The 26,852-nt window shown below is 49.6% G+C and overlaps 2 protein-coding genes across 2 annotated transcripts in view; both read left to right on the top strand.

The window, feature by feature from the left end:
* The window catches only part of TSPAN32 (tetraspanin 32), a 28,849-nt gene extending 26,593 nt beyond the window's left edge, over positions 1–2,256 (top strand). Inside the window, exon 8 of the mRNA XM_032188575.1 lies at positions 1,501–2,256. Within this exon, the coding sequence (XP_032044466.1) occupies positions 1,501–1,596 (96 nt within the window). The 3' untranslated portion in view covers positions 1,597–2,256. The remainder of the gene's footprint in view (positions 1–1,500) is intronic.
* A 7,112-nt stretch (positions 2,257–9,368) lies between these two features.
* Positions 9,369–26,852, top strand: part of CD81 (CD81 molecule) — a 28,293-nt gene continuing 10,809 nt past the window's right edge. Inside the window, exons 1-2 of the mRNA XM_032188115.1 lie at positions 9,369–9,498; positions 19,380–19,494. Coding sequence (XP_032044006.1) covers positions 9,433–9,498; positions 19,380–19,494 — 181 coding nt within the window. The 5' untranslated portion in view covers positions 9,369–9,432. The remainder of the gene's footprint in view (positions 9,499–19,379; positions 19,495–26,852) is intronic.

The following is a 26,852-nucleotide window of genomic DNA, read 5'->3' as shown; positions in this document are numbered from 1 at the left end:
AAAACCTGAAATGCTGCAGAAAAGGACATGCTCCTACTGCAGAAGGTGGTGAGGGTGCTCAGTGGTTGTGTGGGGACAGTGTGTTGAGAGCTGTAGAGAGCCCCTAATTAAAACAGGCCTGCTCCTAGGTCCACCCACTGTAATTACCCCTGTACGAGGCCTTGCACGTGTAGTGAAACATGCCAGAAAAGAGTTACAAGCCTTGTTTCTTAACCATGAAATTAGGTTTGGTCTGCTCTGATATCTCCACACTACTCCCCAGACAGGGCAATTTTTCCCAACCAGTGTGTATTTAGGGATTGTTTCAGTGCTTGTGTCCACCTCAGCACAATATGGGTTAGAAGATTTTTCCCTATCTCAAGAAAAGCCAGAGGAACAAAGATTTTTTTGTACTGCTCAGAGTAAATGCAGAAAGCCATCAGGCAATGACACAGGTATATTTCTACTTAGATGGAATTACGTACTTGCAGACAGAATTGTAGCATTAAAGCTTCATTGGATCTTAGTGCAGCTGAGCTCTTGCTCAGAAAATCTTTGGGACACATAGCTGATGTCTAATGCAAAGCCACATATGGGTATTTGGTGTCATTTCCTAATTTTCATTGGCTGTAGAAGAAATTTCACTTCAGCTCTACCCAGACAAAAGTAGGAACACTTCTATATTTTTTCCCTGTAACTTGATGCTATAGCCAGATAAGGCAAAAGTCTTTGAAGCATACATTAGAGGAAGTCTCGCTGCAAGGTTGGCTATTGTGATGGCAGGATGCAAAGGAAAACCTGGTGGCTGGTACAGCTGCTCTTGTGTCCCCGTCCCTCTGGCCAGCACCACGACGTGCACAGATGTGCCCCATCAAGCTGCGCTCAGCTTGCACAATAAGGCAAGCTTTCAGAGGGCTTTGCAGCCCTCATAATGCTTCCCCCAGCATCCTCACCTTTGATAAGCTGCCTGTGTAAATCTTGATACGTGACCAACCACCACTGCACAGGGTGATGGACCCATCAGAAAGCTGCAGTACAAAGGAAGCATATTGTCCTCGCAGTGTGCACGTGGTGGCCTTTTGTTTTTTGTTGATTTTATTATTTTTTTTTACTCCAACCAAGGCATGAAGTTTTTTTTCTCTGTTATTTATACAAAAGGCTATTATGAGAGATGTATGTTTGCGTGGAGGAATGTTTTGTGGCAGGAGTTTGAAGTCTGAATTTCCTGGCTTCTTCTCACTTTTGGATATTTTTAGGACACAGTTTGAGCCATGCTGTGCTAATTCCAATCAGATGCTTTAACCGCATGTTTTTTTTCCCCCTATCTTGTGTTGGAATTGGTGTTCACCATTTTAGTGGAAAACAGCTCCTTCAAGAAAAATTTGATATTTTCATACATAACAAGTTCAGAAGTGCCAAGCAGACTAGCAGGCAACTCTTATGATCGCTTATTCATGCAGAGGGAGCATCATCATTAGTTCAGTATTTAACTGTTTGCCCATTTCATTTATTTCCTTTTAGGTTTACGGGATGGTTCTGACTTCATTCCTCTGGTTCTACATCCACTTCAGCAACAACCTGGACCGGAAAGGCAAATACATCCTGCGGGCAAGGTAGAAACTCCTCTCCTGGGCTTCCCTACGAGGTAGAGCGAGCTTGGTGCAGGAAGACACCTGAAGACCTCCCCAAAATCACCTGGGAAGGCACTGTGTGGGGACAGGTGGAGGGATGGGTGTCACCACTGCTCATGTTGCATATTTTCCCCTCCTGCATCACTCACCCTTGCGCACTCTTGAGCTGGTCAGCCCGGGTGATGCTCAGTGGAAGGGCAGCTTTACCGAAAATGGATGAGGACCAAGGTGCACCTGGGCTTGGAGATGCAGATCGCCTCACCAGGTGCAGTGCAGGGTATAGCTCCACAAGCAGGACACACACAGCCCCTTTGGATACATCCAGAAAGGAAATCCCAGCCAGAATCACAGTGCTAAACCAAACTTTTCTTGCACTGTTCTGGGTGACCCCAAAAGATGTGACATTTCTAGGGTGATAGCTTTGGACCGTAGCCTGGGACTGGTTCACTATCAGCAAATACATGGACACAGAGTGTGGCACTGCTGAAGGGAAATGTGCTCTCCTAACTGGAACACTGCTAATTATTGACTTAGGGCAAGTTTTGAGTTATCCCTGGAGTATGTAGGTATCCAACCACCATTAATTCTTTCTTTCCCTATAAAGTATTGTTGGAGCTTGTGGTGGAAATCAGGGAGAAAAAAAAAAAAAGAAAAAAGTAGTGCCTGTGTTTTGAAACAACCAGACAGAATAAGGACACATCGCTCTGTTACTCCCCTTTTTGATGTGATATGCATCATTTTTAAAATTGTTAGGATTTGGTCAGCCTCCTAGGTACCGCACTGATTTCATACCGGCACATTCAACCACACTGCCTTAACTTTGTGTTTCTCTAGCTTCACTGACCTACCACGCTGCTGTGAAATACAAAGAGGCTTTGATATTAAATATATACAGGGCTCGTGTTTAAATCTGAGAGAAATGGACTGATCCTCAGCCAGGTCAAACAAGACAATGTCCACTTCCTCTTTACATCTCCTTATCAACAATAAGCAGAAATTTGAAAAGCCTCAACCACCTGAAGATCTCAGCTTCTCAGCCTTGCTAAAATGATGGCTCCCCGGTGTGCTTTGCCCTCATTGCAAGGAGACAGAGCTGCTTCTGAGATGAAAACCATCACTGCAATAGATTTAGCTGGAAAATCTGCTGCAAACTGTGGCTATGGAAAATGTCTGTTTGAACCAACACCAGCTTTCAGCCCTCTCCTTCATTGTGGGTTTTAGCCACAAAAAAAGTGTAAGTGGCAATTGGGATTGTCTTGATTGAATAAAATGAGGTAATCTCAGTGAGATAAAAGAGGAAAGCCCCATGCTGATATTCAGGACTGCTACACGTGAAAACAGCAGTACAGCCTACAGCATCTTCCCTCGCCTGGTTAGCCTTCTAGCATGGTTGCAAATATCTTGCAGTGGAAGGAAAGGCATTGAGGGAGGAGAGCTGTCACTCCTAATCCCCATCCTCTGTGAGCGGAGCTTCACTGCTGACTTTGGAAGCAGGATCAAGTTAAAAGTGATCCAAAGTATCACCAGCTATCTCCTGACAGTCACTAACACACCTTCATCTAGCAGGGATTTAGAAGTAATATGCTTCGCCTACTAGCTGCACATGTAAACATAGCCACTTGCTAGCACTGGGAAGCGATTCAGATACATGCATGTGTGCATACAATATGTTTTCTGATGTGCATCACTCTCCAGAGAGAGACAATCTCCATTGTGAGCTCTGGCTCTTATTGTCCAGGTTACTGCTGTTGTCATTCCTCAGGCCAGCTGGCAGCTCACGTGACTCCTGCTTGCTTCAATAAAAAGGAAATTCTTGCAAAAGGCTGTCATTCCTTCTGTTTTTCGGCACGAAGCCTGCCGTTGCGCTCGGTTGTATAATAGGCTGTCGTCAGTAAGTCATTCAGTGCTGGGGGGAGATATTCCCTGTGCAGCTGGCACTTGCCTTAGCACTGAAGATGGAGATGACCATGTGTTCCTCCACAAGGAACCTGCCTGGCAGAGCCACCCATCCTCTGGTGTTTGTCACCACCCTCATCTGACCCTCAGCCACCTCTGGAGTAATGCAAGCATGGGTAAGGAAAAAAGCCTAAGGACACATTGAAGCAACAAGGAAAGAGCAAGGTATTTCTATAAAAGAACTTGCTAAGATTTCCCTTGCCACCTGGCAGAAAGGTTCTTGGTTTTATTTTGGGCTTTGCTTCTCTTTTTAATTCCATGTAGGCAGGCCTTGTCCACTGCTCTCTGCTGGCTGGACAGCTGATGAAGTACAAAACAAATGAAAAAAAAAAAACAAACACCACAGGAGAGTGAGCAAATAACGCAGTTTTACCAGGAGAGGCTACCTCATCAACTCTAAAGCCTAGTAGGAAAGATCTCTGTTAAAACTTTACCACCGTTACCACTAACAGCCCATCCCAGGCCCATTTGTAACGTGAAGGGGTGGTTATGGACGGAAGGAGCGCGCACATGATAAAGAAGCCTGAAAGGCTGCAGTATCCCCTTCCCCAAAACTTCATCTGGAGGAGCAGCAAGTGGCCAGCACTTGCCTGGAGGTGTGAATGAACATTGCCGCTGCTTCCACAACTCTGTAATGACTTCTGCCATGGTGGCAGCAGGGAGGAGAACATGACAAGCACCGAGCCATCGCACAAGGGAAGTTAAGTGCCCAGAGAGCAGTTGGTTCTGCCCAACAAGACACAGGCTGCAAGTGTACTATTTCTTGTCCCAGGGGTAGAAGTACTCACTTGGACATCCCTAGCATGGGATGAGGGATAGGAAGGGAGACCAAGGAGCAGGAAGGCAGATAACCTTCAACTCTTTGTTTTTAGAAACTGTGATCAAAACTTACTGCACGGAAGTGCAGCGTTATCATTTTGTTCATAACTGGAAAAATGGCACCATCCAGGAATGCCTCGGTGGAAGCTGTGAGGAGGGCAGGTGTCAAGGGCTTTTTAATAGCTGCACCAACAGCAAGAGAAGAAAAAAAAAAAAAAAAAAAAATATTCCCTGCCCTGCAGTCAGTGTGCTTGCACTTACAAGTCCTGAATTTGCTGCTTGCTATGGGCAAAATTACAGCTCTTGCACAATGAAAGCAAAACCCCAGGAAGCAATTTGTAAGTGCTGCAGAGATTTACTCAGTGCTGAGCAGAGTGAGAGAGTGGTTTTGTCAGGATAAAACATGGAGCTGAACAGCAGGGACACAAACCCTGCAACCAAAACACCTGCAGAGGTCCCGTGAGCTTTCCCGGGGCTGGCATGAGGGGAACCTGGTTGTGGTACACACCTCAATGCTCGGACTGCAATAGGAGAGAAATCCCTGGTTATCTAGGCATAGGTGATGCAAAATGAATACATAAATAAACAAACAAATAATAAAGTTAACAGAAGAACAGAGGTACAAAGTTAACTGTTGAATTGTGCTTCAATTAATTGCCAATTATGCTCCAGCAATTAGTTCTACTATTGTCAGCTGGACAATGACAGCCTGGCCTCTATATATATGAGCTGCCCTAGTGACAGCATCAGTTTGCACTGAAATGAAACTTTCCTTTTGTTGTACAACCCTGATTCGTACCCAGAGCAAGCTATACTACTGAGCAAATCCTTCTGAAGCCTTAACCTGGGTGGACTTCTCTGCAGTTCGTGTGGTAAGGAAGCCATCTCCTGCCAAGGCAAAACAGTGGTTCTAAGCATCTCTATTTCTGCTAACTTATTTAGCAAGAGGGCTCTGCCCAAGCTCCAGCTGTAGCCTTCCCTTAGTTTGTGTGCATCCTTCTAAGGCAAATCCCCCCCCTTGCTCTCCTTAGCATCACTAAACGCTGCTGTTGTTTAACCCTGAAGCGTACCAGCTTGCTGGCAGACACATTAATTTTCTTTTTAGCCGCGTTATATCAGCAACAAGCTATTCCAGCCTTTAGTCACCTGCTAATGAATTATACATTGATGACACAACAGCAGCTCCCTGAGCTGCGCTGCTGGGCTGGGCTCTCGCTTTCCTGCATCGTGTCTCACAGCAAAGCCCAGCTCAGCCCTCTCAGACGTGCTGGGAAAGAAGAGGAAATGTCTGTGCTGGATTGAGAAACCTGCTTGGGTTTGCTTTCTCTTGTTCACCACTGGTGCCTTCTGGAAGCAGCTCCTCCACTTGCATCAGAACCAGCCCTGGCAGCCGGCAGCACCAGGAGCTTCCCCAGCACCTCCTCCTCTTTGTATAACCTGGCCATTGCCACAGACATGTTAATGTAAATATTTAAAGATGGCAGAGAGACAGGCTGCATGGACTGGAACTGGTTGTTGAGTTTATTAGAAACAGAAACTTCAGGCACAGCTACAGGTTTCTGCTTGCCTCGTCCCCTGCCCAAAACACAACCCCCCTCCTGCTGCAGTGGGGCTTGAGCTGAATTTGCAGATCAGGAATTTTCCAGTTTGCCTTGAGATGAGCAGGCACCAGGATATCCCCAAAAAGATTTCCTGGAGATGACTCTTTAGCTGCGTGGGTGAGATTCTTGACGTTATTTATTTTTTCTGCTGAAAATGTAAGTGCTGGCTGCATCCCTGGTGCTGTGCACACTTGACCTTCTGCTCCTTGGCTGGGAAAGCAGATAAAAAAAAAAAAAAAAAAAAAAAAGGAAGCAAGTCATCTCCCTTGCTCTTTGCTTTCACCTCCAGGGCGAGCTCTGCTGTTTCCCCACATGATCTCCCACTATCTAGAAACTGGATAATGACCTGCAGCTAAATGTCACTAGAGGGGAACTCCCTGAGATGACAGAGCTCCCTGTCACTGCAGGCAAGGCCACTTGCTCTCAGCACCTTGGAAAAACAGAACTGTTGGCTGCCTAGGAAGTCATCCTGATGTTACCATCAGTCCCACATGTTACGTGGGACTATTAGCCTCCTGCAGGGTGAATTTTTGTGCTGTACAATTCCTTTGCATGCATCTCTACTTAAAGATTTTTGGTGATGCTGCTGTGTGGTTGTTTTTGTTTGTTTGTTTTTCCAATGCGGCAGGTAAAGTTGAAATGTGGGCTATTTCTTTCATACTTGGCACAGAAAATAAGAGGCAGTGATTAACAGCTAACCAGGATACCTCATAAAAAAGCATGTATTTTATCTTCATGGTGTATAGCCAGACCTTTTTCCATCTTCTTTGTGCTGGAGGAGGGCAAAGGGACTGCCAGGTACTTACATCAAGAGCTCATCCACCAGCACAGCACACTGCGTGGCTGGAGGCCCCGTGGTCCCCGGAGGATGAGGGACTCCCATCTTCTCCCCCACATCTCCTGCTAGCCCTGGACAGGTCCTCAGTGTGTGTTTGTAGAGCCAGCATTGATGTTAATTATTTCACACCCTCATAACCGGTTTTCTAGCCATGTGTACAAAGTGGGGAGGTGATGCCCGAGCACCTTCACCATCACTCTTCTTTTAGCCAAAGGCTACCACTGCTGTTTGGAAAGCACAACCAGGGTTTTTTCTAACACAGAGGTGCTCGAAGAGCTGCTAGGCATCTCCCCTGGAGAAGCTGGCTGGGATACACAGGGACAGGGCTTCTGGCATCCTTGTGGTAAGGGCTGGGAGGCAGCTCAGCCATGGCCTTGCTTTAATGGGCCCCCGTGAGTCACTCCATGGGTGTTGGCTGTGCTAAAATCCACAAAATTGACACTGACTTTTAGAAACAGTGTCAAAAAGAGAAGGGGGGAGAAAAAAAAAAAAGCCCAGCAGATGGAGGATGAACACTGTGACCATCTCTGGCCTCTACTGCTTTACTCTACTCCAAACCACAATTGTGAAAGCACATTTAAATGGCCGCTCTTGGGGGAAGGGGCGGGGTTTTTTGGACTTTCAAGCCTGTTTTACTTCTTCTTCACCTCTTTTTAGGCCCTGATTTTAAGCTTTCTGCAGTCTTTGTAAGTTAGGTAACTCCTTCACAGGGTTGCCTTTTGGGTAAACAAATCTGTGTTAGCATAGTGCCCTGCAGAAAACCTGACTTTAACCCTTCCTCCAAGAGAGGGAAATCCCCTGCCTGACCCACAGCACCTGCACTCCTTACCCGCACGTGACCTGTGCACTCTTACTGTGCAAGTTAGTTTTACTTCCACAACAGCCTCTTCACAAAGAGCTGGTAATGCTGCTGGGAAACTTGGAAACACGTTTCTGGTCCTCTAAGGTCTGTCGGGACAGCAGTATGGCATGAGGAATATGCAACATCTGAATCGACATATAAGCTGGGGAAACGCTCTGCAAAGGAATATGTGGACAAAGGTTGAAATTCTTTCCCACTGGGGAGTTGTGGAGGGGACTTTGCGGGGACTTTGCTGGGGCAGCCAGGCTTGGATACAGTGGGTGTCAGCCCAGAGCTGGGCAATGTAGGAGATGGGGGCTGTGAGCCTCCAGCCTGAGCCAGGGGAAGCAGATGGCTCAGGCATACAAACATCCCAGAAACAGGACTGCCTTAGCTCTGATCTGGATTGTTCATTAATACAGTTTCTGGAGTGCATGAGAAGTTTTGTTCATCGTTTGCCACTTTCCATATGAAAAAAATAAAAGGAAGAAAGCAAGAAAAAAGCAACAGTGACACCCCCATGCCCTCCAGGAAACCCAAGCTCCCTGAAGGAAGCTTCAATGCCAACTTTGTGGCAGTGATTGCAGCTCAGGCCACCAGCTCTCCAGCACCCAGATGTGATTTGAGCATCCTTTTTGGCCTTATAACCTCCAGAGCTCAGTGTGCTGCCACGAAAGGCCTTATCGGTCTGCAGCTGGTTCCTTCCTCTCCCTGCCACAAACTGCACATTTGTTTAGGGGAACATTCACAGTTTTGGCAGAAAAAAGGTGTGTTGGGGTCCTGTGCTGCAGCGAGGGAGAGACTTTGGGATCCTGATGTTATCCTTTGGATCAACGGGCAGGAGCTGCACGGGATTAGGGATCATTCTGATAACTTGGGCTAGCAGCTACATGCCTTGTGAGCCTCTGGCTTCGTTGGTTAGGCTGCATGAGTGAATAGGGTTGAGAGACATTGAGAGACAAAAGGTTTATATGTCCATGTCAAGCCCACAACCAGGGACATATTCAGCATCAGTAATGAGGGAACTGGGCCAGCTTCTGCTCACCCCCAGTCCCCACCTCCACGAAGTGCCGTAGCTGGTCTGGAGGGGTTCAGAAGGGTTCAGAAGAATGTCCTAGACAAATCATCCACTGGGGAAATAGGACAGTTTTGGAACAAACTGATTTAATTTTCAGCATGCATGTGTAGGAAACGTGTGCTTAGCTATTGGGTCAAACTCCTGCTGAGAAGGTGTGCTCAGGCCCCACCAACAGGCAGGACAGGCTGCAGGTTTTAGGCTCGAAAGCTGTTCTCTGCAATGCTGATGCATGGGCAGAACTGAAATGCCAATGTGTGCCCCAAATGCCTTGGGTGGCGAGCCCTGGCCCCCCCCCCCCCCCCCCCCCCCCCCCGGACAGTCAGTGCCTGAGCAGATCAGCAACTGATCAGCAGCATCAGTTGGGTAATGAACTGGGGGCAATTTTTTCACGCAAGGCTTGGGAAGATGAGTTTTAATGCAGAGGGGATGAAAAAAAAAATAAAAAGGAAAAAAGAAAAAGCGTTGGGAAAAAAAAAAAAAAAAAAAAAAAAGCTGAAACCATTAGGGGGGGGAAAAAAATGAGGAGGGGGAAGCGAGAGGCGGTCCCCCTGCTAAGGGGGGGAGAAGGATGAGGAGGAGGAGCAGGAGGAGGAAGGCAGGGGGCGGTCCGGGGGTGGGCTCTCCCCGCCGCGCCGCCGCCCCAGCCCCAGCCCGGCCGCAGAGAGCGAGCCGCCGCCGCAGGAGCCACCATGGGAGTAGAAGGCTGCACCAAGTGCATCAAATACCTCCTCTTCGTCTTCAACTTCATCTTCTGGGTGAGCCCCACCGCGGGGGAGGAGGGGGCGGCTGCCGAGGGGGCTGCGGCGCGGCGCGGCTCGGCTCGGCTGCTCTTAGCCGGGTTTTTTCCATTCCTCCCTCCCCCCGTGCGAAGACCTGCGTGGTGTTGGGTTCTTTTTTGGGGGGTGGGAGAAGTGTGGGGGGGGGGGGGGGGGCACGTTTATCCTTTGCTTATTTTTTTTTTTTAATGCGTGCAAACACATCTAGATATATTTATTTATTTTCATGCATCTACATATACACCTAGACGGCCTTTTTTTTATATATATATACCTACATCTCTGCACTCATATGGCATTCATGGATGTATATGTTTATATATTTATATGCACCCTTCTCAGCACGAGGCTGGGGGGCATTCCCCCCCCCAGACCCCCTGTTGTTGCTGTGGGGTTCCCTTCCACTGCCCAGGGGTGGATGGGGCGAGCCCCCTGCCCTGGAGGTGCTGGAGGGGAGAAGGGGCTTAAAAATAGGGGTGGCTGGGGCTGCTGCTGCCCCTCGATGCCCTGCGTTGGGTTGGAGCTGGGCACTGCCTCCCGGGAAGTTATTTGGGTCCGCAGCTGTTTCCCATGGTGGGGAGGCTTGCTTCCCTGGAAAAGTTTCCTGGGGAATAATTCGTCCCCAGGGGTGGCTGGACCTGGGCACAGTGGTGGCAGCGGGGCCTCCCGCGCGGGAGGAAGGTCACTGTCGGTGGGTTTCTGCACAGTCTTTACCAATTTTGGGTTAGCAGGCTCTGGATTTTCTGCCGCATCTCAAATCCGGTCCGAATTCAGGCTCTGCTTCGCCTTTCTCCCAGGGTAGCACTGACTGAGGGGAGCAGTGACGGCAGCAGTGTTAATTGGTACCCGATGCTCTGCCAGCTGCAGGATGCCTGTGGGACCTGTCTGCTTTTAACCTCTTCCTCTTCCCGCACGATGGAGCCTGGTGGCCCCCTCCCCAAAATGCCTGCCTATGTCGTTCCTCCCGCCTTATGGCGCTTATCCGGGGGCTTTTCCATCCCTTCTGCACCTCATTTCCTGCCATTCTTGCTGCTCAAGTGTGGATGCGAGGGAGGAAGGGTCTTTTGGGGGGCATGAAGGGTGCAGGAGGCCTTCGCATGTGGTTTACTGAATAACTTACCTTTTATTAAACCAGCATTTTGCTTCCTTCCTGTTTTCCTTCCCCCTTATGGCTTCTGCTTTGACCTGCCGGCTACCCGAAATGCTGCCCCAGCACTCACTTGCCAGCAGCTGGCTCCCTCAGGCTGCCTCCTGTGCAGATGGTGAGCCTGGGCTTCGTTAGCATTAACGGTGTTCGCTGCCAGGCACAACAGTGGGTGAACAACAGGTCTGATGGCTTGCAGATCCTTCTGGTTTTCTTTAAGCAGAATTCACGGGGTAGCACCTTGCACCCTACCTGGGGGGGTGGATGCTTTGGTCACCACCGTGGCACCAAGACCCTACAAGAGCTGGCATTGTAAGGTCGGGAGCGGCATCGACATCCCTTTGCGCAGGGTGCTTGGGCTCCCTGCAGGGTGGCTGTGCGGGTATCCCAGTCCTGGGGTAAGCCCTAAGTCGAAGGGAGGTGTGAGACATGGGATTTCGTGCAAGCTGCTTGGTATGCAAGGGCTGCTGGGCTCCTCGCGCTCGTTTGCTTATCGTTTGCTCAGCGCTGAATCGAGGTCGGGTGCTGCTGGCGAAAACAAGCGCGAGGCAGAGCCAGAAGTTTGGCAGACACAGGGGCTTCGCCGAAAGGCAGCTGGCTTCGGAAGGAAGGAAGCAATTCTAAACCATCGCTGTGTTAACAAATGAGAAAGAAACTCCGATAACTTACTGAAGTGGCCCTGTTGTCTTGCTGGAGTGTAAATAAACCAACACCCCCTGGCAGCATGGGGCGAGGGGCGGGGGGTGGCTGAACAAAGCCGCTGTGTTGAAAAGCAAAAGGAAAAGGCTGCCCCAGCGCCAGATCCTTGGGGCATCTCGGCAGCCTGCCTGCCTGGGATTTTTCTCTTTTTTTTTGTGTGTTGTTTTTCCCTTGTGTGTGTGTTGGGAAGAAGCAGCCAGGCTGGGCTTGGTTGTCTGCTGGAAGGGGCGAGTGGCTGTGCCGTGGTAACTCCCAAGGACCACGTGTACCATTGGAAGATGTGAGGCTTGGTAGGGTGCCCAAAGCTCTGTAAAGCTTTCAGAAGCCCCACTGCACCTCCAGCTCTTTGGTAGAGCACTTTGGGCCTGTGGCCAGGCTCCCAGTGGAGCTTGGTGCCCGCGTCCTTCGTGGCAACATTGCTTGGACTGAAGCTGTGGAGGAGGCCAAGGGCAGCACCTGGGGTGCCTCACCCAGTTAGCAAAACACAGAGCTGATAAAGGAAAAGCTTTTGTGCACTGCAAACTTGCCCTGAAACCTTGGTTTCAGGAAAAAAAAAACAAAACAAAAACCTTGAACTGTGCTTCTGGTTTTCCTTGCACGGCTGATATAAGCACTGGGTTAGGGATACTTTGAGGGACAACGGTTTCCAGGGGGTGGCTTGGGAGCAAGCTGCCAAACACAGGTCTTGGGGTTTTGCTGGTGGACCAGGCGGTCCTGGCTCGTTCTTCAGCCTGGAGCTGGCAGGAGCAGGGCGTGCGGTGGGGCAGAGCCCTTTCTCCACCGCACTCTTGGCAGCAGCCACACAGGCGGCTGGGCTTCGGCCGCCCACCGAAGTGAGTCGAAGCCCACAGAATCTGGCTGGACTGACCACTGTGGCGAAGCATCCCCAGAGAGGCTGAAGGAAGCCGGATGGCTATTTTAAAATGTAATTAAACATAACCAAGGAGAAATTGGCTTGCTCCGAGAAGGCTCGCCCATCCCATTAGCTAACTCAGTCAGTGGCAGCCTTCCAGGTCCGGAGCAGTGCTGGCTGCTCTGCCATGGAGGTGTCTAATTAAAAGAGCTCACTCCTAATGCCATTTACCAGGCAATGCACAACTATTTGCTCTTGCTTGTGTTGTCTGTGGTATGGGTAGGGTGTGAAAGAGAAGAGCAGAGGGAACACGAAAGTGAAAAACCACCGTCCTGAGAGGGAGGATCTCAGGGGAGCGTATTGTGAGAAGGGATGGAGGAACTGATATTTTCTCATCTTGTGCAACTCCGGAAAAATCTGTTGTTCATCTTCTGGAGTCTGCACGGCGTGCACAAAGGTGTCTGGCTTTGGCGTCAGGGGAAGGCAGTGAGCCCACGCTTCCTCCTCTCTGGGTGGCGGTTGCGGTCCCGGTGTGACAGTTCTGCCCCCAGGGGTGACCTCGCCACCTGGGTGTGCCGAGGAGGGCGGTGGGTGCTGCTGCCACGAGTTTAAATGAGGTGACGGAAACGAGGAGGAAGAGCTGGTGGTTAGTGTGATGTGCAGCGCTCCGAAGCACTGCTCAGAAGTAACTCGGCGGATTCGTAACAACAGCTCGACTTCTGTTTAGGTTGCAGCCCCACATGCATGCCTGTGCTGGAAACTGCTTCAGTTGTATTAGTCATAGTGTGTCACAGGCTTTTCCAGTGTGGAGCGGGGGTTTTTGTTTTGATTCTTGGTCTCCCAGGGAATTGCACACAGCATTGCGAATGCCAAGGCCACAGCACTTTTCCAGCATCTCCTTGCAGTGACTTGGGTTTGGTGGGGTTGGGCAACGCACAGCCCAACCCAGCGTATCTCCACGTGCCTTGGAACATGGCTATTTAATGCCTCTCTTTGTAGAGCAAGGAAATGTTTTCTTAGTGTGTGGAGAGGCTCAGGACCTGGATCCAGGCTTTCCTCCTGGTGACTCCCTGCAATGTGTTTCTGGGCTCGCTATCAAGTGAACGCAGCCCTACCATCACTTGCAAAACCTTAAGTATCCGCGTGATGAAGCTTATTTAACCGGGTCTTTCAAAGAGACCGATGCTTCATCATCAAAAATACCTGACTTTGCTGCATGAGCTGCACTGAAATCACCAGGAGGGAGCATCTCTGGCAGCTGAGTGAGGGGGGTTATTCTGGCTTCCTGGGGTGGTTCTTCTGCCAGCCACCTAACGCTCACCTGTGCAAGAGCATGAAGGCATGCACAGCGCCTTCAGAAACACTTTGATCCTATGATGAAAGGCGCTGTGCAAGCACCTTTCACTGTTATTAAAAAGAGAAAGCAGTTGTATTACTCTTGTAGTTAAACACTTTTGCGTGTGGCCAAATAAATTTTAAAGCAGTATCTGAAATTGTTTTCCAGTGGGGCAATTAACCCTTGCTGGTAGATGCCAATGTGTAGGGCTGCTTCTGGCTGAGGTGGTTAAAGAGCATCCCACGGTCTAAGCACCCTGCTGGTGTGTTGGGCACCAGGTTCCCACTCTCTTCTTCCTCCTCTTCCTCCTCCTCAGTCTTTATTTGGCACCCTGCCTGCCTCTACTCCGGGATTGTTTCTTCCAGCTTGTTTGGAGGAGCCATGCAGTTTTGTTGGGTTGGTAACTATAGGCACCAGTGGAGAATTTAGCCCAGCTCTGTGGCTGTATTAATAGCTGCTGCTGGAAGGTGGCCATGGCTGAGCCACTCTCAAAGTGGAGCATGGGCGCAGTAGTGCCTTCCTCCCCCTGTGTGAAGAAAATGGGGCTTTTTTGCCTCCGTTTCTGGACAGGCTTTACCTACGTGTTTTCAACCGTGTGGCCTGATCTTTGCCTGTCATCAAACATCACAGTTGCAGAAGACGGCAGAAAGGTCTCGTCTGCGCTTTCCAAGAAAAGTGTTGTTGTGGCTTGTGAGTGCCTGTGTCAAGTTCAACAATCAAGTTTTTATGTTTTGTGACCATCTTCAGTCCAACTGCACCCGAATTTGTCTGATTTAAGTCACTTACCCTGCTTTCATCCCCCCCAAATCTTTGTATGAGTCTGATGGGTTGGTGCTCCTGCTCATCCCATGGTCACCGCATCCTCCACGTCACCGAGCAGAGCTCAATGCAACTCGACGTGATGAACATGGGGAACATCCACAGCGCTCGTCTCCTTAAAATTTTAAGGAACTTTCAGCATGAGGTTCTGCTATCTCAGTGTGAGGACCATGACAGCATCAAACCCACGTTCCTGCAGGCTGCCCTTAGCTTTTGGCATTCAGCTCTTAGCACAGGGGATATCGAGCCCCGAGCTCCTTAAGCACTTCCATGGGTGAATCTCTTCACCTTAGCTGAGAAATTTGGCTTCTGCTCTGCAGGGAGCGAGGTGCAGGGCAGGTATGCCAGCTTGGCAGTGCCTGTCTGCAGCCTGCGTCTACGCGTATGCCCTGCTGCAAGCGTGCTCTGCTCTGGGCCGCAGCTCCGTCTAGGTATTGCTGCAAAACCTGCAAGGTCCTAGTGCACGCCTTGGCAGGCTGTGTGAGCATGTGGATTGCCTCTTCCAGAGATGGAGTTGCATTAATTTATGAACCTCTGTCTCCTTTACTTTTTGCTTCCGCTCACACTGGATGGATCTTATGAAGATCCATCTACAAAATGATTCTTTGTTATTTACGCTGCACATACTGGATAATATGATATCTGCTTTTCCATCTAGAGCCCAATAAGAGCTGGGAGCAAAACATTCAACCTCAATTTAGCAATTAATTCCTGGTTGCTTGTGTGATGAGACACTTCAGCTATGGTGAGCTGCTTCATCTTTCTGTGCCCCAATTCCCAGCACCCCAAAGAGGAGGGATCTCTGGTTTTGCATCATCTCAGCCACTTCGCAGCTTGTGTTGGAGAGGAGCCGCATGGTGCCAGTGCTCAGTAGTTCAGGGAAGCTGCTACGAGCAAGAAAACTTAACATCTAATCTTTGACCCAAGTCTTAAAACACCCCAAAACAGTGTCGGTGTTGGTGATGTCAGTGCTTTGTTTCTTCACTCTGGGTGATGGTTTGGGGTCACTGTGCTGAGTCTGTCCACAAGCAATATGCAGCCTGCCTGGGCTGTGCAAGAGGAACGGAGGCAGCATCTCCTTTGGTTGCGTTTTTGCAGTCTGCCCTGATGCTGGCGGCGACGGAGGGGTGAGGAAAGTGGCGTCCCAGCGGGAGGACCACCGCGTCCACGGGAAGCCGTGCTGCTAAAAATACAGCATTGTGAAACTGTCGGCACCTGGACTTCCCTTCTCTTCCTCGGGGTTTGGCTGCAGGATGTCTGCTGTGCTTCGGTCAAGGCGCAGTATAGCTGCAGCCAGCGCTGCTTCCTCCTCCTCTTCCTCCTCCCTGCCAGGAAGCCTGTTTTGGAGGGAGGTGGAGGGAAGGGAGCAGAAGGAAAAGGGGCGGTGGCGGCAGCGGAAAGGACTGGGGGGTGATGCACATCCTGGTGTATGCGAGTGTCTGGGGGGCAGCGGGCAGAAGCGGGGTCATCTCAGCTACGGAGTACCCCATGTTCAAGGGGAGAAAAGGGATACTCCTTGCACCCCTAAATCATGGGAATTTCTAGAGGAGGCGTGACCGGGCTGTGAAAGAGGGGTTATCACTGCACGTGGTGTTGCATCCTTATTGTGGTGCTCTACCGGTGATGCCCCATCCCATGGATTGCACCTCTCGGGGGTCTGCTTTCCTCCCCGCCATCCTGTGCTGGCTGCCGGCAAGTCTTGCACATGCCCTGGGCAGGCAGGATCCAGCTGGAAAAGCCTGGCTGTCTGGGGAAGAAGCAATAAATCTCGTGAAGCTGGAAAAGAGCAGCAAGTAGGAAACAGCAGAGACTGCTGTACCACCTCTTCTGGCACGCTGTGCCCTTTGGGGTGTGAATCCCAGGGTCAGCTTGCTGTGGGTTTGCAAAGGGGCAGGGGAGGTGGAGAAAGTGTCATTTGCCCTTGGGGCTTGTTTTCTTTGGGGATTTTAGGGATATGCCCATGGGAATTTAATTTTTATTATTATTTTTAAATAAAGGTGGAGGGAAGGGCAAGTACAGGGAGGAGGCAGACCCTCTGTCCATGTTAGGGGAATTGCAGGCTGGAGGGGTGGTGTTGTGGGAAGCATGTCTGAGAATAATGCAGCATGGATGTTGCCGAAATTGCAGCTTTTACTGTTGCTCTCATAGAAGCAGTCCCCAAAAATGTAAACTGAGGACTGTGAGATGCGTCTGCAACAAGCCTCTGAGACCTCACGCTCTGAAGAGCTGGGCAAGCAAAGAGAAATTCAGTAACCTGCACAGGGTGCTAGGTGCCTAGAGGAAAAATAGGACATTTAGAAAATAAGGATATGCAACTTGGAGACCAGAAAAGTGCCCAGAGAAACTGTAGCCCCTAGATGCTAATTCGGTACAAAAGCAGAAGGCAGGGTTACTGTGACAAAGGGACGAGGCTTTCTCCTTGTTTTCTTTCCTTTGGAAAATGCCTTCGTTACATTCTGTGCTGCCTGGTGGTGGAAGGATATATGGTTTTCATGGAAAAAGTTACTCAGCGTAGCCTAAATCCTGTTTTCATTAGTAAGTGAATGTCGTTTGCTCTTAAGAAACGCAGCTGCTGTTGGATTGAAACTTCCAGCCGAAGGTCCTTGGTGCTCTGTTTAAAAAAAAAAAAAAAAAAAAAAAAAGCTAAAACAGCTTTTCTTTCTGGGTTGTTCTCTTTAATTGAAAAAAAAAAAAAAGTTATTCTGCTGGAAGCCAGGGTTTCTATGGCAATCCAGTGATTTTATTTTTTTTCCTTTCCTTGCGCTCCTTCCCCCCCAATCTTGTTTCCTTCCCTGCCAAATTCCCAGCATGGCCAAGTTTCTCTCTGCGTTCAGGGGACTGGGTGGACATGTCGGTGAGGGGCCGGGTGCCGTTTCACAGCTGACGTGCTGCTGTCCAAGTGTGCACACTTGGTGGTGCTGATTCCCAAAAACACCGCGGCATTACAGCGAGACCCTTCCCCAGATGAGCGGAGGGATGCTGCATGGCACTGGGCTTATCACGAGCCTATCACTTTTTGGTGGTTTGGGTTTTTTGTTTATTTTTTGGAATGAAAACAAACCAAAACACCACAGATGGCTGCGATCTTTTCTTCACCTCTCCTCGCCCCCACAAGAATCCCAGATCTTTCTTTGGGATCTCTTTTCCCCTAGGAGCCACAGCGAGACCCTTAAGGGGAGTACTGATGAGTTTGGGGACCTTCCGCATCTCCCCAGAGGAGAAGCAGACATGGGCTCCGTTATGTTCTTAAACAATATACAAGCAGTGCCAGGCTGGATTTTGGGAACTTTCTGCCTTATTTGGAGCTGAGCTGGAGCGCTGGCTGGCTTTCATGGCTTTTTTTTCTGTTGCAAGGGCTGGGAGAACCGTGGGCTGTCCCGAGTGTGAGAGCAGGGAGGTTGCACCAGTCGCTGGGGCAGGAGCATTAAGAGTGATTATTTCAGTCGCTGGGGCAGGAGCATTAAGGGTGATTATTTTGCAGGCAAAAGGAGGGAAGGGCTGGCAGAACCTCTCCTCCTCAACCTCCCAAATTGCCAGGTAGGGTTCATGGGGATTTTTATTTTCTTTGGGAGCTGCACGGTCAGCTTGCCCTGGGCATTTTGCACTGATGGTGTGCACTTGCCTGAGCTCCCATGGCACCCCAATAAAAGATTAAAACAAAACAAAACAAAAAAACTCCTGGCTGGGGTTTGCAGAAGTTAGCAAGGAAGAAAAACGCACACTGACCTCAGGAGGAGCAGAGCGAGGCAAACACAGGGAGCCTTTTTTGGAAATCCCAGTCCACATGTGTTTGCTTGGGCTTGCACAGCTGGAGACTTTGCACTCTTGCTCAACAAAATCTATTCATTTTTTTGTTTTATTTATTTTTTTAATCTGACCTTCATGCTCACACCTGACCCTGCTCAGACTCTTTTACAAAAAACTTTTGTAACTGCTTCTGTACTTTTCAGTAGTTATCTTCAAATGGCTTGAAGGATTTAGGATACTCACATGGGCAGTTAAGCAGACACTTCCAGAAATTCTTAGCCTTAAGAATTTCAGTCACTTTTTTTTTAACCTGTGTTTTTATTCTTTCCCCCTCTCTTTGATGGTTTTATATAAAAGGGATGTCAGGGATAACACAGTTAGTCCTGCTGGAAGCCTGCTCCTGTCCCCCATTTCCATTACCTGCCCCCTCCCCTAGAAGAGAAAATGCTAAGGAAGCCTTTCATAACATTTTCCATTACCTGAACATAATGTACAAATTTTATTTTTTTCCCCAGCTCTCTGGGGAAAGGAACAAGTCCCTTTGCCAAATGCTGCTGAGGACGGGCATTTCCCTGTCTGTCATCAAGTTTGATGGACTGGTTTATAAATCCCTGCGGGTATAGCTGGTTGTGTTGGTTTTGCTTTTAAACGAAACCCACAACCCTGTGTGTTCATCGCAGATAAATGAAATCAGGTGGTAACAGCTTATTGGGAGCAAGGGGTAATGAGGGCTGATCCTGATTTCTGTTGAAAATCCCCTGGGTTGCACACCTTGTCCTTCTGAGGTGAGACTGAGCCTTCTATGGTAGCCGAGATAAAACAGCTCTGGGAAGGAAACCATGGGCAGGAGCTGGAGGCACCGTGCACCTGCTGGGGATGAGGGCTGCTCCTAACGCTGTGCAGGGTGTGTGAATCACGGTGTGTACGGCTCAAAGTGCTGTGGAGATGGGACAAGGAGGATAGAAAAACGTAGAAATTCTTCTCATAGAAAAGCCCAGGTGGGAAGGGACCTCGGAGATCATCTGGTACAACCTTTCACTGTAAAGCAGGGCACAGTCCCTGTGTCTAGCCAAACCTCAGGAGTCTCAAACTCTGGAGAAGCCACTACATCCCCAGGGAGGCTGTTCAGTGACTGCTTGTTCTCACTGTAAAACCTTTTCATCTCAAAGAAGAATTTGCAGAAAGCCACAAAGCAAGTGGCCCTGCTCCTGTGTGAGAGGTTTGGCTGTGGGTAACGCATGCTTCCTCTGCTTTCTCCCCAGCTGGCCGGAGGGATCATCCTGGGAGTGGCCCTGTGGCTTCGCCATGACACGCAGACCACCAGCATCCTCTACCTGCAACTGGGGGACAAGCAGGCCCCCAACACCTTCTATGTCGGTGAGTAGCAGAAAGCAGAACTAAAACTACCTGATATTCCCCTACTGTGTGGGCCAAGGGCCTTGATTAAATGCCAGCCATGCCTGAACGGTGTAACCCAAAGTTACGGCAGCTAAAAGTGCAGAGGGACCTTTCTTTCATTGCTGGGTAGCGCCTTTTGTTGGTCTCTCCTGGGGAAAGGATGCGTGACTGGGGATCAGGGAGGCTTCTTGGAAGCAAGTCTCCTTTCCTCTCCCAGCGGGATGTGAAATCGCTGAAGGAGTGGCTGGCAGCGGAAAGGAAAACTCGGAGAGCTCGTGACTCATGTTCTCCAGGAGGGGAAGGTGGAATGTCTGGGTATGGTTGAGCGTGATCTTTATTCATTTGACAGCATGCTGGCTTGCGGAAAGACAGAAACCATATTTTGCCCTATTTTGCAGTGATCGGTGGTGGGTGAGGGAGAGCAGCTTTTGCAGGCTGTGGGGCAGGACTCAGGGTATGAACAGCCAGGAAGGGGTGAGGGCCAGTCCCTCCTGAATTCCTTGGATAAGAGGCACAGAGAGCACATACCTGTATGCCATGGAAAGGAGGAGGTTTGAGTCTTCCCCTTTCCACAAATGAAAATTGGTCCCAATGCTGCGCTTTTCCATGGGGTTGAGGGAAGCATCCATCCTGCGCAGTGATATTCCCTTGTGCCTGAAAGACCAGTTATCTGCTGAGAGATCCATTTTAAAAAGTTTTTTTGTTTTGTTTTGTTTTGTTTTTTGCATATTTAGGAGCACCAAAGCATGCTGGTGGGGTCAGTCAGGTGGACAGAACCCCTTCTAGCTCGGAGGATATAGGTGTAGGAAACATGCAGAGCTGGACCCACCTAACCTATGTCCTTGTCTTGCCTGTAGCTGGAGTTACCTTCCTGGAAGGGTTTCTCTGCAGTTTGCTCTCCTTGCCCATCAAGCAGCATGCCTGAGCCCTTTTTCCCAGCAGCTGCTCCTGCTGTAAGCAGCAGTGAGTTTTGCACGGCAGTTGCCTGCTCCCTCCTGCCTTATACCCAGAGCTGTATTCAGAGCATTTCCCCTTTGTGTATATTAAACTTTTTTTAAAAAAAAAAAAAAAAGAAAAAGAGAGAGAGAGAGAGGGAGAGAAAGAAAAAAATGTTAAACTCCTTCCTTTCCAGGAACTGGTCCAAACATCTCCTTCCTTCTGAGGCCAAACTGATATGTCCCAAAACACATTCCTTCCAAAACCTGGGAGCATCCTTTGCTTTTCAACCCTTTTTTGTTTCGTTTTCATCCTTTGGCCATTGATATTTAGATGGTAATGAGGAAAACACTGCAGGAACAGGGTGAGTCCCACCACCTCGCTGGCTTCCTGGTGCAGTGGACATCCCAGCCCCAAGGCTGTCTGTCTTTAAGTTACATTCAGCAACAGCTCTGCCCGGATTCCTTCTGGTGGCTGTAATTTCCATGCAGTAATAATAGCAGAGCATTTCTTTCAGCTGCTGCCTCTTCTAGCCAGCCCTCTTGAGCCTGAAGTCTGGGATTCCTTTTTTTCCTTTCTTTTCCTCTCCCCCCCAACCCCGGACAACTGACACTCCCTGCAAAGCAGTGCACGCCCTCCTCTTTCTCTCTGCTGTCCAACGTCCACATGCACACAATGTTCCTGCTTTGGGAACCTCTCTCTTAAGCCCAGGGCTGGCCTCCGGAGCTGTTTTTTTTTTCCCCTTGCAAACTGCTTCTTGGTGCCTGGCGCATCCCAGGATCTGTCGGGAGGCTTTCAACACCAGCCAGGCTGTGCTGTGGGACGGGGGAAGCAATAAAACCCTTGGAGGAGGCAAACGTGCACAGTGGGGTTTTGTACTTAGGGAGGGGGGAAGTGGCACTTTGCTGGCTCCTGGTTTTTCCTCTGTTTCCCTTCCACCCCCACCCCAAAAAAAAAAAAAACAACAGTTAAAGCTGGTTTGTAAAGACTGCTTCTCCCATGTGTGTGTTGGGGGAGAGAAAAAATATTGCATGCAGGATTGGACAGCGATGGGGAGGTAGGAGGAAGGGGATATGGGGAGTGAGGCAGCTGCTGGGGGACAAAGTGCGATGTTTATCTGCCTACAGCCTGCTGCAGACCTTCACCTCTGCCCAGAAATAACCCAGGTTTCCACCACAGCCACCTCTTCTCCTCCAGCTCCCCAGCCCCCACTGCAGAGCTTGCGGGGCTTTTTCCGGGGATTGCTCTCGAGACATCTGATCCTGAGCACTTGTTGCAGCTTCTGCTCGTGGCATTCCCCATTTGGCCAGGGGAGCTCATGCCACAGCAAACAGCACGTTAACTGCTTCGGTGCTTCCTGCTCGTCCTCCTCTTCAATTTGGTTGTAGTTGTAAATACCAAGCCCATCCTGCCTCTCAGCCATGGTATATTGCTGCTTCTAAGCGTATGGAGGCTGTGAGACATGTTGATACCAGGTCAGAAACCATCATTCAAGGTAGCTAGCAGCATGGATGAGTTGGATGCTGACAACTGGTTAACTATTTCTTAGGTATCTATTCACCCACTGCCTGAAGTCCTGTTATTTTTTATTATTTTTATTTTTAAAAGTGTGATGCAATGAGCTATGAGAGCCCCCACCGCCAGATTGTCTCGCCGACCCAAAATAGGAAATCTGCGTCCAGCTGCTAATAGCAAGCAATGGAGCAACACGACCCGGTGCTTTGATTATCTTATCCCTGGGAGTGGGGCCAAGCTGCAAGGAAGAGTGCCAAAACATCCAGATTTGGGGTGCGATTTTCCATGTAGCTTCGGGGGTGGGAAGAGGGTCGGTTTTGCTTCTGCTGTAGTTTTTCCCCCAGCTTTTAACTTTTTGTTAGGAACTCCTTGGCTGGCTTGCGTCTCGTCCCCAGAGCACAGCGGCACCGTCACTCTTTGGGAGGGGTGTGAGGATTTGGACAGGCACACAATAACAGATTAAATTTGGATCTGGAGGCTGTTGCTATCACTCCCTTTCTCCACCATCCTGCTGGGTATCACTGCCTCAGTAGAAAGTTGAAAGGCGATGAATTATTTTGTTATGTTTGGGGCTTTTTTCCCCTAGCAGCCAGGCTGATTAAGGTGGCAATTCTGGGTCTGGCTCCCAAGCAGCTGCACGTCTGCCCTTGAAGTCATCAGGGTGTGATCCCCACCACTGGCGAGCTTTAATGGGCACCTCGTCCACAGCATTGCTTTTTGCAAGTACCTTCAGGGGGTTGTGCAGGCCTCCGGGGGTCTGATGCTCGCATTAAAGCATATTTAGCAGCATGCAGGAAGGGATCAGGTCACATATCTGAGCTTCCCTGGTGTTCCCTGGTGTCCCTATGGCATACAAGGATGCTCCTAACCATGGATTCCAGATATGGCCAGCAGCGCAGAGCACCCTGGCACATGCTGAGCAGTGCTATGTCATCCAAACAGCATTGGCAAAGCGATCAGCGGGGTGCCGTCTTTCTGCCCATAAGAGTGGCTTTTTTCTTAATTACCCTTTTCAGGGGTAATTGGGCAAAAAGCAGCCATTTTCAGAGCTTCAGAGATGGGTATTTGTTGCAGAGGAATTCCCATCTTCATCCCCATCCCTCCAGAAACACTAAAGTTGGCACCAACGTACTACAGCAGGGGGTTAAACTCAACAGCAGTCCTTTGGCTAAACTGCTTGTGGAAGGGCTATAAGATCCCAAGAGTCCTATTTTAGGTCCTTGTGCTCTTCTTCAAGGCCCAGTGTGTCAGTGGTTTTCTGATGGAAGTGTGAGCAGTGGCCAGGCGTGCGTGCTCGGAAGTGGAAACCAAGCACAGCAAGCAAAATGGGCGGTTGCAAAAATAACATGTATGTGGTTGTTTGGTTTTCTCCAGTAGAAGTACATGCATTTTTTTGTCTCTTGGAAATGAGCCTATTTACGGCTAAGGACAATTTAATTATTTAATCCCCTAAAGAAAAGAAGACTGAAGTTTGCTGGTTCTAGATTTTCCTTTAATCACATTTTTCTTTAATCATCTTCTTCAATATCGAAGGAATTCTTTTTAAAGTAGTAGTTTTAGTGCAAAACACTTTGTCAATACTTCCTGTTAAGTATATGGCTTATAACATTTATCTGACAGTAATTATAACACTGTTTCTGTATTTTTAGCACGGAATTCAGTTTCTATTAAAAAAGCCACTTATATTTCCCTGTGTCCCTTCATTGGGACCAGCTCCTGAGGATCATTTACTCTGCAAGCTAAAGTTGATTATGACTTAAGGCCGCTTCCCTGCTGGCTTTGTAAGTCTTTACTTAAAATTGGTGACAGTGAGTTATTTTGGGTTCAGACCTACCCAACTGCAAAACAACTTGTGTCATCACCTATTTGGGTTAGGTTCAGACGGGCAACCTTGTTTTCTCTCATATGCAGCCTATTGGTGCTCCTCAGCTTTCTGAGAACGCCAAAATAAAGAGCAGAAATGCAGGAGGGGTTGTCCAGAAGCACAGAAGGATTTAGGTGAGCAAACTTAGATGCCACTGAGTCCTTGAGGCTGGCAGCGTTGTCCCCTGTGGTGATGGTGGGAGAGTTAAGGTTGCTCCAGCCATCGGTTGTTTCCATGGTTGGTCCTGAGCAGAGTCTGTAAAGGAAAGAGCTTTGGTTCCTGCTCAGAAGGGATCCCTGTTATATCACCGGGGTGCACCAAAGACAGGTGAAGCTCAGAAACCCCTCAGTCCTTCAGATCCACAAGTAGTGATCCCCCTCCCTTGTCCCCTTCCATTGGCTGTGCCATGGGGACCTGTGTCAGCCATACTGTCTTGCTTTCCAGAGCTGCTTAAATGAGTTTTCCTGTGAAAAGCTGCCACATGTTTAGGCATACGATGTCCACAGGACATCCTCCAGCAGATGTCCAGAGGTGGTCTAGTTTGGGGCAGCATAGGATAGCTCTGGGCCTTCGGTGCTGTTACCATGGGCCATAGTAGTGCCAAAAGCCTCCTGCCAGCTCTCACGTGTGCCAGTGTTTGGAAACTGAAATCTCCATCCAACATTTCCCATGTAGGCAGAGCAGAAGAAATCTGACTGTGGCACTTCTGCCTCTGTGGGATCACTTAGGGTATGGGTGTGCACACATGTGGGTGTTGGTTTGGGTTTTCTCCGCTCTTTCCCTCTGTTTTTACAATGAAGGCATTACCTTTGCTTCCGTCCCACGTTGCTCTTCCCCACAAGGGCAGCATGTATGTCCTTTTGTCTCCGCATGCGCGCCACGCAGCCCCCGGAGAGCTTTCCATGCTTTGCAACAGTGGTGCTCCATCTGGAAGGCATTAGCAGCCATGGAGCAGCAGCGTTTTTCTTAGGAGAGGGAGCAGAGGGGAAGGAAAGAGCTTCCCAGTTGTCACCATCAAACCCTTTGCTTTTCCGTTCTTTCGCCCTGTTTTCAGGAAAGCGCTGTTGGTCCTGCTGGCACCATGAGATAGGGGTGAGCCTCCAGGGCTGGGAGGATCTGCTGGGCCAATTCCATGGGCAGTCGGACAAAAATGTGCAGGAGACCCACCCTCACAGGCTGCCCCGTGCAGCCATCCCTTTTCCACCAGGTTGTGGAGGGACTTCCCACTCCCTGCCCTCAGGCTGAAAGGAAGCAGGCTACAGCCAGGATTTTTTGGCTCTGGAGATGGTGTTCTTCCAGGATTGGTGCTGCAGGGTAGGAAGGAGTCTCCTTCCCACCTCCAAATGACGGTGCCACATTCAGAATGACCCGACCAGACCCCACTGCAGTACTCCCTTTCTCCCTGGCAGGTTCGCAAAGCCCTTGCGTTCACGGAGTCCCCTCCCAGAAGCCGATCTGTCGGAGTCTGAAGACAAAAATCTCTTTTTCCCTCCCCACTAAGGCTTTTGGAGCCCTGGCCCTGCAGCTCTATGCAGGAGGAATGCCTCTGCTCTCTTGCCCCCTTCTCAAAGTGCATCCCTGGAGGGGGCTTGCAAGGCTTGGGGGACCGTGAGGGTTTCCCAGGAAGAGTGGTGTGATGCTGGGGATTTTTCTTTTTTGTTTGTTTTTCTTTTGGAAACATTGCCATGGTGACCTGTGGGGGAAGAGACTGGCTTCCATTAGCTTAATGAGTTAAAGCTGGCAAGAGAGAGGAGGGAAATGGGGGGGGGGTAGGTGGGAGAGAGGATGTTGTTTGGGAATGCCCCTGCCTGGAGCCACACAGCTTCTTGCGCAAGGGGAGAGCTGGCTTGTGCTGACCCTCCTCACTTCAGAGGAATTTTGCTGTGCTTCTTCCTCCTTTTATTTGTTTTTATTATTATTTCTTCTCTGTTTTTTCTATTCATTTTTTTTTTTAACTTCCCAGAAGGGACAGGACATGAGTTTTACAACCCTGTGGGCACCAGCAATGTGGCTTTAATGCTGGGGCAAGCAGCGACGTTTAACACTGCCTTTTTCTCTCCCATCCCTGCTCCGAGCACCAAGCATGCTGCTTTCTACCTGGCCTGGAGGCATCATCTCCACAAGATAGGACCAAAGCTGGCCTCTTAATTGCTTTTTTCTCCACCCAGCGCCATCCAGAGAAAAGTGCTCGGTGGCTCAGTCCCCTGTGTCTGAGGTTCAGGTGCTAAAGCTTGAGGAGTCCCCACCACCCAAAGCAGCATGTGCTGGATGAGTTTTACTCTGCTGCTGCAGCTTTTTTGGTGTTTTATGTTCTGATGCTCTGGAGTGAAGAGGTCATATCGTGGTTGTGGTGCTGCTGCTTTGAATTAAGATGGGACCCTAAATCTCTTGGTGGTGCCGAGGTGAAACTGAGTCTGGGTGGCCCCGTTTCGTGAAGCTTTCCAGTTTTCCTCTCACAGGGAGATAACGGGGGACTCGAGGCCCTGGTTTGTGTGTGGCAGCTTCCTGCTGAGAGTGGTGCCTTGGGGTTCAAGTGATGCTGTAGGAATGCTCAGGACTGTGGGACCATGAACACCTCCAAGTGGTTCTCTGGAGTTCCCAGGGTCTATCGTGCTTCACTCAGAGGGGACAGGATTGTTGCAGGCGTTTTGTATTTTATACCTCTCTGCTTTTATCCTTTGTTTATGATAAACAGCCTTTCTTGTTTTAAAAACCCTGTGGAAGCTGCCATACAAATGCACAAGCAAGATGTGAAAGGCAGATGGAGCTTTGCTCAGTCACAGTTGTGCCAGCAGAGGCTCGGGTGCTGCTTCTGGCCGAGGCGTTAAACGTTTCCATCCAGGACAGACTCGCAGGAGTTAATTCTGTCTCTGACACCACAGCAGCGAGGAGGCTCAGGCTGGGAAAGTCTGGCCTGGCATTACAGAGGACAACGCCCCATTCAGGGTGGGCATGACAAGTGTCTTGCTCACAGACACCCAAACCGCGCTGTCCATCATCACCACGGGCTGCCAGGAACGAA

This window comes from Aythya fuligula, chromosome 5 (assembly GCF_009819795.1).
Source record: "Aythya fuligula isolate bAytFul2 chromosome 5, bAytFul2.pri, whole genome shotgun sequence".
Taxonomy (NCBI): domain Eukaryota; kingdom Metazoa; phylum Chordata; class Aves; order Anseriformes; family Anatidae; genus Aythya; species Aythya fuligula.
This window is presented reverse-complemented; position numbering and strand designations above follow the sequence as displayed.